Consider the following 12294-nt stretch of genomic DNA (forward strand, 5'->3'; position numbering starts at 1 on the left):
TGTTCCTATCAAATCAATAATTTGCGGCATCTTGACTTCATCCCAAAAAACCATTCCACACAAAAGTCAGCGATCTCATAAATAGCAAATTCAAGCACAAAAATACATCAATTTAGGTATACTCAATCGTGTGTGATTAGACTCAATACCTTATGGTTTGATCTAAAATTAATTTGATAGCTATAGATTGTGATTATTTTTAGTATATACTTAAATTAATTCTTAAAAGATATTATATGAATATGAATTATATTAATTTTTAAAATAAAGATTATCACTTAAATTTTTAAAGTATATATTTCTCCAGTTATATTAATTTTTGAATTGATTGTATTCAAAAATAATTGTTAAATGCCTTTTGCAACGAATGCCTTCAATACTTTTAATACTTTAGTTGAAATGGTCAATTTTGTGTTATGTTTAGGTTTACCGTTAATTATTTCCAAAAAAAGGTTTACCGTTAATTATAAATGCGAATTACATTTATACTAACCGATGACAAAGAAGTTTGATGTTATATAATTAAAGTAAGAGAAGGATACTTTCAAAAAAAAAAAAAAAGGCAAGAGAAGGATAGTGGATTATACTAATTATTTGTGTAATATGGTACAAAATACTTTCTAACAAAAGTTTATACGAATGACAAGGCTGATGAATTCTAATAGGAAAAAATAATTTTACATAATAGAAACAAATTCATTGTGTAGTTGAAAATCAAAATAAAGTGCCTTCCCTTTTCTTGTGTATTGTTTCGCGAATAACTTTTTGTATTATTTGGTACGACCTAATGAATTATTTAAATTTAATACTTATGATTACAAGTATTTTATTTATGGGAAAAATATTTCTGCAGTTAATGCAGATAAGTTATCTGCATTTATTCCCAAAACGACGTCGTTTTGGTATCCAAATCTTAAAAAATTATAAGTATAAAGACTATTATAACCCTAAAATAAATTCAAATTACAAAAACACCATGATTTCCGCCCCAAAACGACGTCGTATTGGGCATACTGCAGATTCTGCAGAAAAAGCGAACCCTTTATTTATAAGATAAATATTTATTACAAGTTTTAATTACTAATTTCATTTTAAAAATTCCTTTAATGGAAATATTACAAAAATTTTGATAGGATATTTTTAAATCTAATGTAAATTAATATAAATATTTTTATAATCTTATAAAGTATAATAAAGAGGCACATATTTAAAATTTAATATAACCTTAACTTCATTTTATTTTATTTGTTTGTAACAATATTTTAATACTATATACATAATTTAACGAAAAATACTATTTTATTTATTTTGACATATTCATTGATTTTTCTAAGAACATTAAACATTTTATAGTTTTTTATGTATATTATTCACAAAATAATTTTATAATTTAACTAAGAAAATCTATTTAACCACTAACACGTGAATCAATTGTAAGGGGTTGTCTCAATTTTACCAAAACTCTTGAGTTTGAGTCTCTATGAACGTAGCTGTGTAGAAATTTGGTAAAGAAAATTATATCGCTCATATGATTTTATCAGGTTCGAATCAGATATTCGAGACCGATAAATCGATTCTCCAATAAATATAACGAACTCCATAAAAAATATTTGTAATATTTCCTTGTACACAATTGAAAAAATAGTTGGGAAAGTCACTAAAATTGATTTAATAGTAAGTGATTTACATAATTTACCTGAAATAATAGGTTCGAACCTCAGTCTAACCATTATATAAAAAAATAAAAAATAATTGGGAAACAAAAGTCTCAAAGTTCATTACACAAAGGCGGATTAATTGTGTATTGTTGAAAACTATAGGGATATGTCATTAGCAAAAGAAACAAAGTAAAAATAGTTGTTTTCGGTTTCGACAAATTTATTATTATTATTAAAAAAAAAAGAGAGTAATGAACGTCATCCTTAGCGTCATAATCAAACGTCATCCTTGGCTTTCGAAGGCAAAATGAAGCAATTATCGCGATCTGCTTCTTCAATAAATGTATTCAATTTGAATGTATTAAATTATACAATGTTAAAATATCATTAATGTTGTAAAATATTAATTTATAGATAAGATGAATTTTGAATTATGTAAGTTTTGACACTAATGGTGTTATTTTTTTCCATTTATGATTTCGCAACCATCACACTAACAGAGAATTGCTTCCTTGGTTGTAATACATATTGATGTTGTCTGTATTTATAATTCTACTTTGTCTTCTCTATTCTTCTTTGTCTTTTCTCTTATTTCTCTTGCTCACTTTGTCTTATAACACATCTTTCTCTCATCTTTTTCCCTTTATTTCATAAAAAATAATATATTAATAAAAATATTAAGTGAATAAAAAATTATATTATTTAAGGTAATAAAAATTAAAATATTTTTTGCACACTACTTTTTTTACATGTTTTAACGTAATAAAAGTGAGATGTAAGTATCATTATCTTTCAATTTATATAAAAATATTTTAGAATATTTTATATATATTTTTTAAATATAAAAGTCTCATTTTATAATGTTAAATATGTATCGTATTAATGACAAAATAAAAAATATAACTAATAATAACTCATTAAACTAATATCTCACATTTAATAATATAAAGCTTATCTCTTATTCTACTAAGACATAATAATTTTTTCTCCTACATATATATATATATAAATATAAAAATTTTATATGAAATCAAATGAAAAAATATATAAAAAATAAAATATAAATTCCACATATTTTTTATAATACACATTAACCCTCCCTTTTGTAGTTAGAAACTTTTTTCTTTATATAGATTATTCTCAGGTTTCACATCTCACATCAATAGCTCCTATTCTCACATTTCACCCACTTGCTACTTTTTCCTTGGCAACAAATCTGAAGCAAAGGGGAAAGGGCAATAAAAGTCAAACAGATTCTGAGAAAATGAATATCATTTGCCCTGAAAGTGTGTCAGCCAAGGGGAAAAGATTACAGAGGCTTTTTCCATCATAACTTCTTCCTCATAACCCGGTGGCGGCGGCGAGGTAGCTCATCAGAATCTGCTGAATTCCGGCGAAAATGGGTCTCCGTTAACATCCGGTGAGAGTAGGAAGAGATCCTCGCCGGCCAGAAAGGGTGGGAGAGGTTGCTACCAAAGAAGGTTATCTTTTATCGATTCTCTTTATGATCATGAATCTACAGTTTTGCTTCAGTGACATATTTTTTAGTTCACTTCCTCAGCCAAAAAAAGTCTTGTTTTGTCGGCGATTCGGGTTAGTGGGATGATTTGATGAATTGGGATATGTACGGAAGTACGGACATATTTAGAGTAGCTTTGTTATAATGGTTGAAGTGAAACTCTGAAAGACCCCTTTTTATGGAACAAGTTGAAGCTTTGAGATTAAGTTGGACTTTATGACATATATATATATATATATATATATATATATATATATATATATGTATCAAGAATTAATGGAGTTAATAGTAGATGTTGACTTTGATTAGTTTAAGAGATTTTCAAGTGTTCAGATTCAATTGTGGGTTCCTTTGTTTTTTTGCTTTTATTCACAAGGCTTGCTGTGAAATATTTGACATATTTAGAATGTTATTGTATGTTGTATTGTACATGAAATGATGACATGCATGGGACATATTGAATCGTTGTTGCGCAGGAAGGGTGCAGAGACATGGATCACATTTTCCTGCACCACAGATGATAATCATGCATGGAGGAAGTACGGACAAAAGGAAATCCAGAATTCAAAATTCCCTAGGTAATCATTATTTTTATTTTTATTTATATTTTCTTTAAATTTTATTTTTCATTAGAAAGATATTCTGAGATGGTATATACCTATACATGATTTGTACATAATAGTTGCATTACAAGTAACTATTTTTCTCTTTCCGGTTATTTCCCTATATCCGAAGAAAAAAATGCTGATCGACGGACAGAGTGATCTGTACATAGAAATTTCATTTTTAAAAAAATGACTTTAATAAGGCTAAAAGTGAAGAGTCTATAACTCATATCAAAAGTTGTTAGAGAAATATAATATTATTAATATAGTCTCACCCAAAGTCTTAAAGATTTAGGTTAAATGATTCTTTAGATAGTATCAGAGTAGGAGTGACTTAGTGGTCACGAATTTGATCCTCAATGTTCAGTGGTTTTGTTTTTATTACTGGTTTTGAACATTCCTGAATTAGTGGGACATCGATATATGATATCAGTTGTTGAAGATAGTTGACCACATTTGCCCCATTCTTCTCTTGGTTATCGAGAATGAAGGAAAAACTAATATTATCTTACTTGGTCCATATATCTCATCATATATTATAATAAGAAATAAAGTACATGAATCATGGAAGTCCTCTAAACAGTGAGAGTATTATCTTCCATGTATCACAATATATTCTATTCATCAAGCTCATAATGTATCTTAATGAACAAATCCAATTTTTATTCTAAGTCCAAACTTTATTGATATTTCTCGAAATAAATCAATATGCATATAAATTGAATAAGAAAACATCACAAATAGAGTTTCATTAAACATAATATCATTCTTACAATTAAAATTACATATGGGAACCAAGTCCTATTTCTACATGATCCTTAAATTTCAATATTGGCATGCCTTTAGTTAAAGGATCTCCAATCATCAATTTAGTGCTTATGTGCACCATTGATTTATCCTTAACGCACTCTTTTACGACTAGATATTTAGTGTCGATATGCTTGCTTCAACTACTACTTTTGTTGTTCTTAGCCATAATTAAAACAGCAACTGAATTGTCACAATATATCCTCAATGGCCTAGAAATAGAAACCACAACTCTAAACCCAGAAATGAAACTCCTCATTCATATATCTTGTGAAGTAGCCTCAAAACAAGACACAAACTCAGCCTTCATCATGGAAGTAGTAGTCAAGGTCTGCTTCACACTTCTTTATGACACATCTTCACTAGCTAGCATAAAAACATATCCTAAAGTTGACTTTTGTGAATCAATGCAGTTAGCGTAGTTTGAATCAGAGTAGCCTGTCACTTCCAAATTATCAGTTCATTTGTACATAAGCATGTAGTCTTTAGTCCCTTAAAGGATTCTTAACACTTTCTTTGCAGCTTTCTAGTGGTCTAAACTCAGATTACTTCAATATCTCCTTAACACTCCAACAACAAACTTCTACAAACCTAAGTATACATAAGGCCTCCAATAGCTAAAGCATAAGGAATATTAATCAGTTATTCCCGCTTAAGATCATTTTCTTGGGCACGGATTCAAATCAAGCCTATCACCCTTCACATTGGGAGCTACACTTGGTAAACAATCTTTCTTGCAAAATTTCTCCATAACTTTGCTGATATAGGTTTCTTGAGACAAACCTAGAATACCTAGAAATCTGTCTCTATGTATCTCGATGCTAATAACATAAGTAGACCACCATCAACTCGTCAAATAACGAGCCAGCCACCCCGCCCCTCTTTTGAAAATGGGCTAAAATATTCGGCCCACCGGCACGAACATGTTTTACATTGACCCGCCCCGCTCTTCCCTGCCATCAACCAGCCAAAAAATGAGCTGGGAGGGTCGGCCCGCCGAGCTGAGCCCGTTTTGCCGGCTCTAAACATAAGGCATCACCCATATCCTTCGTGTCAAATTTTTCAGAGAGGAATTATTTCACCTCATATAACAAACCCTTGTCATTGACTTCAAGTAAAATGTCATCCGCATATAAAAATTTGTTGCCACTGACCTTCTGGTATATACATTGACCCATGATGTTCTCAAAGAAACCAAAAGAAGAGATAACATCATGAAATTTTAAATACCATTGAAAGAAGGCTTGTTTCAATCTATATATAGATTTCTTAAGCTTGCACGTCAATTCCTCACCATCATTAGAGGAGAATCCTTCTATTTGTTTCATGTAAATCTCTTCCTCTAGATATCTATTGAGAAAAGTCATTTTCACATCCATTTGTTACAAATCTAAGTCAAAATATGCAACTGATGCTAGGATGATACAAAGAGAATCTTTCTTTGATACAGGAGAAAATATCTCCTTGTAATCAATTCCTTCTTTTTGATTGAATCATTTGAATATGAGTCTTGCTTTATATCTCTCAATGTAGCCTAATGAGTCTTTCTTAGTTTTGAAGACCCATTTATATCGAATGACTTTTGCACCATCAGGCAACAAATGCAATCTCAGATTCTATTAGATGTCACAGAGTCGGTCTCATCTTTCATAGCATCATACCATAAGTTTAATTCCTTAGAACTTATGACTTGTGAAAATGTTTCATGATCATTTTTGGCTCCAACATTATAGTCAAATTCTTGTAGATACACAATGTAATCACTAAGTATCGTGTCTTCCTCATTTTAGAAGACCTGTTTAATGTTGCATTATCTTCTTGAGGATTTTGTTGTTCAAATTGTTGATCGATAATTTCTTGTTTCTCATCAGCAACTTGATCCACTAGACCAATATCGATGACATATGGTTGTGGATTCTCAATGACTAGTTGTATAACATTTGATTGAATTGAATGAGTGTTAACAACAACCAATCTCATACTTGAAGTGGATGGTTAAGCATTGAAATGATCTTTCTCAGAAACAAAGTCTACAAATTGATCGTTCCCACTAATCAAGTCAATTTCAAGAAATTTGGCATTTCTTAATTCCAGAATCCCAGTGATGTAAGATGGACTATAAATACTGTATACCATAGACCTTCTAGCATATCAAACGGACATCCCCAAATTCGTGTATGTCGCAAACTCAGTTTCCAACCTTTAAATAACTTAAATGGATATTTGGAATAGCCTTAGTTGGAACTCGATTTAATATATACACTACCGTTTTCAACGCTTCAACCCATAAGGACTTACATTGCTTAGAGATACAAAGCATACTTCGCACCATATCTAATAGTGTTCGGTTTCTTTTTTCTGCTCTATCGCTCTAATCTGGAGAAACAAGCATGGTGTATTGGCCAACTAACTACCATAATATTCTCCACTTCTATTTGATCTCACGATCTTAATTTTCTTATCACATTGTTTCTCTACTTCTAATTTAAATACATTAAAGGCATCTAACGCTTCATACTTATTATTAAGCATGTAGAGATACATGTGTCGTGAATAATCATATATAAAAGAGATGAAGTATTGTTGACCATATACATCCTTGATTGGACAACAAGTATCTGTGTGTATGATTTCTAATAGTTTGATACTCCTTTTGGCACCTCTCTTTGACTTGTTTGTTTGCTTTCCTATAATGCAATTCACACAAGTCTCAAAATTAGTAAAATCTAAAGTACTAAGTATTCCATTATCTATTAATCTCTTAATTCTCTGCATGAAGATATATCCTAATCTTCGATGCCATAACATAGAGGAATCTTCATTCATAACACATTGTTTCATGTAACATGCATAGTGTCATAACTAGTTTCATTTCACAAATCAATATAGAAAGACCGTAAGACAATATATCATTTGCAACAGCCTTAAATTTATAAAACAAACTGAAGGATGTCTCATAAAATGAAAAGGAATAACCAAATGGTATAAGTATTAAAACTAAAATTAAGTTCTTAGAAAAGATAGGAACATAAAAAGTCTTTTCCAAATTTAAAATAAAACCGCTACTTAAAACTAAGTTACAAGTCTCAATGGCCTTCACAAGTGAACTCATCTTTCTGCTTGAATAAAGTTCACTTCGCATTGGCTTCCATAAGTTTTTCATACTTTGCAAAGTATTAAAAACGACTGTAGAATCAAAATCCATCCACCATATATGTTATGAGTAACATTAATCGTATTAGATTGATAACAAATTAAAGAGTTGGCCATACATTGCGTTTTAAACCATTGCTGGAATTCATAACAATCTTTCCTAATGTGCTCTTTCTTTTCGTTGGAAAAGTGGCCTCAAAACTCAAATGGGGGAGAGGTGAATTGAGTTTTAAAAACTTTTTGCAAAATACCTCACTTTCTTTTTGAAAACAATTTCTTGAAATACTTTGATTTAGAATAAGCAAAAGGTAATGAATAATATTGAGACAAAGAAATTATGATCAACAAATTTGAAGTTAAATATACTCAATTATACTTAGAATGCTTAAGTAAAGGAAATAAAGTTATAGAAAGTGAAAACTCAATTTATCCTATTCTTTCACAACCACTGTGACCTACATCCAGCCTTCCAGCCTTGAATCACCACAACGGTTATTCCACTATTGATCAAGCTTTAGGGGTGCTTGAATAAACCACTACAATCACATCAATATTATGGTTTTTGGAAATCTTACACTTCCACCTAATTTCTTTGGCAATGGGCTACCTTTCCAATACTAATTCACTACCCTTAACCAACAATCACTTAAGAAAGAAATGTGTTTTAGGCAAGCTAAGCACTCTTAAAGAGAAAATTATACAAATTGAAGTCTAGTAGCTTTATAACTTAAAGAATAAGAATGAGCTTAAGTATGTGATAATCAAGGATGTAATCAATGAGCAAAAATATGTTAGGAGAAGTAATAATGGTTCAATAAATGTTATAATTAAGTTTTAGAGTTAATAGAACTATTATGATGAGTATTTTTAGTTTTCATATAAAATACAGTCGTTGGTAACCTTTCTTAAAAGTACTTTCTCAAGTAAACTTTGAAGCTTACTCTAGTAATTGTACTGTTTTACCCGAATAAATTATTTACTAGGTGAATGTCTTGACTTACTCGAGTAAACCCGAATTGATGACACACAAAAATGCAGGATTCAGCCTCTTTCAATTCCAAATCATTTTTAACATTGTAGACATATGTAATTGGACTAAGGGAAGGTGTTTGAGGGTTCAAAACTTTTGAAAATCGTCCCCGTCCAATTTTGAGGGATCAAACCATGAAAAAATACTTTTTTCTTTATATAGTTCCTAATATCCATTTCTTTTTGTCTAAAGATGATTCTGACCGTGTGAACACATATAATTGGACTAGTAGATGTGTTTTTGTGGTCAAACCATGTTAAAAACCTTCTAGTGCATTTTTGACCTATCAAACCAAGGTTTTCAACCACTTTTGATTATGTAATGAAGAGAATGACTTTAGCTTACACAATTTTATCTACTATACACCCTTACTTACATGTTCTAAGTTCTAAAAGTAAATTCTAATATATTATTGGGCTTAGCTCCATGCTTTGAGGCTTGATTCATGATTTTGGTACTTGAGCACTTAAAATTGCATTGCTTTGACATGCACTTAGATTCTTTTTGAATGTTGTTGTTGTAGTTCTTGAAACACCTTCAATCTTTTTTTATCATCAAAACTATGTTGACGTGACACCATCAAAGAGGAACCTTGAGTGCATAGAATTCACATCATTACCTTGATTTCACACTTTTTATAAAAGAAACACCTGGATTCTTTCTTAATTCCAGTTTGGGTGGTATTTTACCACTTTATTTCTTCTTGCCTTTCTTATTACCTTCATTGTTAGTTATTAGCAGGGAATTGTCTCCTTGTTCCATTTGCAACCTTCCATCTTCTTGAACATATATGGTCGTGAGTTTATTAATAGACCATTTGTCCTTATGTGTATTATAAGAGATTTTGAAGGGACTACACTACGTTGAGAGAGTATTCACAATAAAATGAATAAAAAAAGAGTCAAACATATTCACCTCAAAAATTTTTAGCAGAGCCTCAATATTTCTCATTTGTATGATGTGATCGTGCACACCTATCAGAGATGTAGGTTTCATGGAAGAAAAGTTCGTTATTAGGGTACTTCTCAATGCTTTCCTTGAAGTCTCAAATAGTTCATCAATGGAATTCAGAAGTACTTTGACTTCATTATATTTTACCATTGGATCTCTATTACCAATTGATAATTTAGTCTTAATTAACATCACACACAGGAGATTAGATCTCTCTCATTTCTCATATAAATCTACTTCATGTGGCTCACAGTTTTTAGTAATCACTGATGGTTTAGGTTTTCTAATTGCATAATTGATTTCCATATACCTTAAGTGCAAAAGAACTCTTTCAAAATTGGGTAATTGTCCCCTTTTAATTCTAGAACATCAATGGAATTCACAAGTTGTATTATTGCAAAAATTAAACATACATGCTTATTGTTTAAAAAAGAAGAAGACCAATAAATCATGTTTTACCAATGCAAAGCATGCTAAAAATTTATGAATCTATAATTTGCATGTGGGCTAAAGCTCTAATTATATTAGATCCATGTATAATTTTATGATAAAACTATCAAATTGTATGTGGGTAAATTAAAAGCATAACTTAAAATTTTATCCTAATTTTCAATCACAAAAAAATATAACAAAACCTCTTGTGGCATAAAATTTATTATATTACATATAACTAATTACAATTCATGTCATCTACTTATCATGATATAGAGGACTTAATATATAATTTAAAGGGAAAAGTTCACCAGTGCCCCTGTGGTTTACTTCCGAATTATTTATGTCCTTGTGGTTTTTTTTTTTTTTATCACATATGTCCCCGTGCTTTGTAAAAAATAAAAAATCACAGGGGCATATCTGATAGAAAACATACCATTTTGCAAACCATAAGGGTATATGTGATAAAAAAAAAAAATCACAGGGGCATAAGTGATTTTGGAGTAAACCATAGGGGCATTGGTGAATTTTTCCCTAAGTTCAATAATTAAAGACGTTGTAGCTAATCTTTAATTAATTAAATCAAAGACATAATTAATTTCCAACCATAAATTATTGCATTTAACCATACCACTATACATTTAATTTCAAATAGCATTTAATCATAATTCAACATTTAATTCAAAATTATAATAATAAATGTAGAGTAATTGCGATGTTAATGCAACAAATGTACATTAACTGCATGCATTAACTTAAATTGACAAATACAAAATGAATTGAATTAATAGCACACAACATATATATAGACTCTTATATACCATCACAGAGTCAGATACGGTGTGCACTAAACATGAACTATTGTTTTTGAACGTTGCTGAATTAGTGAGATATGGATGATGACAGGTTGCTAGCTGAAGATAGGAGACCATATTTGACCCATTTTTGGGTTGGTTACCGAGAATGAAGAAAAACTAACCGTGGTTACTATGAGAGTGTGAGTTCTGTAACTTTTTTTTATTTTTGTTTTAAAAGATCAATGTTATTAATAATTTGCAGGAGTTACTTCAGGTGCAGTCACATTAAATATGATCAAGGTTGCAAAGAAACCAAACAGGTGCAGCTGACACAACAGAATCCTGATATGTACCAAACTATGTACATTGGCATTCACACATTTGGTCACAGATTCTAGTACTTGGGAATCCTCTCTTCTGAATTCTGATCCTGACTCAAAGATACCAAATGAACAGGATCACCATATTAGCTCACCAAGCCTGACTATAAAACAAAAATATCCCAAAAAACACAATTCGAGTGATGTTACGGATCGCAAGTTGGATCCTAGCCTGTTGTCGGATTTGGAGGATTTTGAACCCTCCAAGCCTGTCATTATGCCTTTAAAAATGGAATATGCAGATTCATGTGCAGTTTCTCAACATTTGGACAAAGATTTCGGGGTGGAGTCTGTCCATTTTGGCACTGACTTCCTCTTTGATGAGAATCAGTTGCTTTCATGCTTTGATTAGATTCCTGAGATTAATTGTTTAGATTAGGATTTTGATCATCTCATTTTTCTTAATAACATGATTGTATTGTGTTTTGAGAGAGAGAGAAAAAAAACACAGTTTGTGTGTGTAGGGACTAAAGTTACCCGTGCAAGGGTTCGTCCTTCATTAACAAAAAACACACTTTCATGTTTTTATGAAAAATGAAAGGATACAAATCCTATAAATTTAGATATTCGGTTTTTGTTTTTCTCAGTTTCCTCTTCTATGAAAGATTGTCACTTTGACCTTTCTAAGTTGCGTAAATTAATTAATTAATCAATCTGATGAGATTTATGTCTGTACCCAGAGGCGAATGGAGGTACAAGATAAGGAGACAAGTCGCGGCTCTTAAAATATGATGTGAAAATATAAAAATATTCTTCTCTTAAAATTTAAGTTTTTTCAATTTATTTTCAGGGTAGGATATTATAACAACTAATTAGGGTTACTATCAATGTTACTACCAATTAATTTTACTGTTAGATCGATTATGTTGATCCAACGGTTATATTTATTTTCATCTTTGTATGGTTATGATTCCTCATATTTAATACTTTATTTTTATTTTTACCTTTGTATGGTTATGATT

General features: G+C 30.5%; 1 protein-coding gene across 1 annotated transcript; it reads left to right on the plus strand.

The window, feature by feature from the left end:
• Nucleotides 1-3005: 3005 nt before the first annotated feature.
• Nucleotides 3006-11938, plus strand: LOC133285873 (probable WRKY transcription factor 70; the record flags this gene model as incomplete). The annotated part of the gene is made up of 3 exons (XM_061483173.1): nt 3006-3139; nt 3654-3755; nt 11215-11938. Coding segments are annotated over 3 exons (372 nt in total), but the record flags the coding sequence as incomplete, so codon positions are not given.
• Nucleotides 11939-12294: the final 356 nt, after the last annotated feature.

The sequence above is a fragment of the Gastrolobium bilobum genome, unplaced genomic scaffold (genome assembly GCF_033153095.1).
Source record: "Gastrolobium bilobum isolate Gb01-03AN ecotype WA unplaced genomic scaffold, APGP_CSIRO_Gbil_v1 utg1530, whole genome shotgun sequence".
Classification (NCBI taxonomy): Eukaryota; Viridiplantae; Streptophyta; class Magnoliopsida; order Fabales; family Fabaceae; genus Gastrolobium; species Gastrolobium bilobum.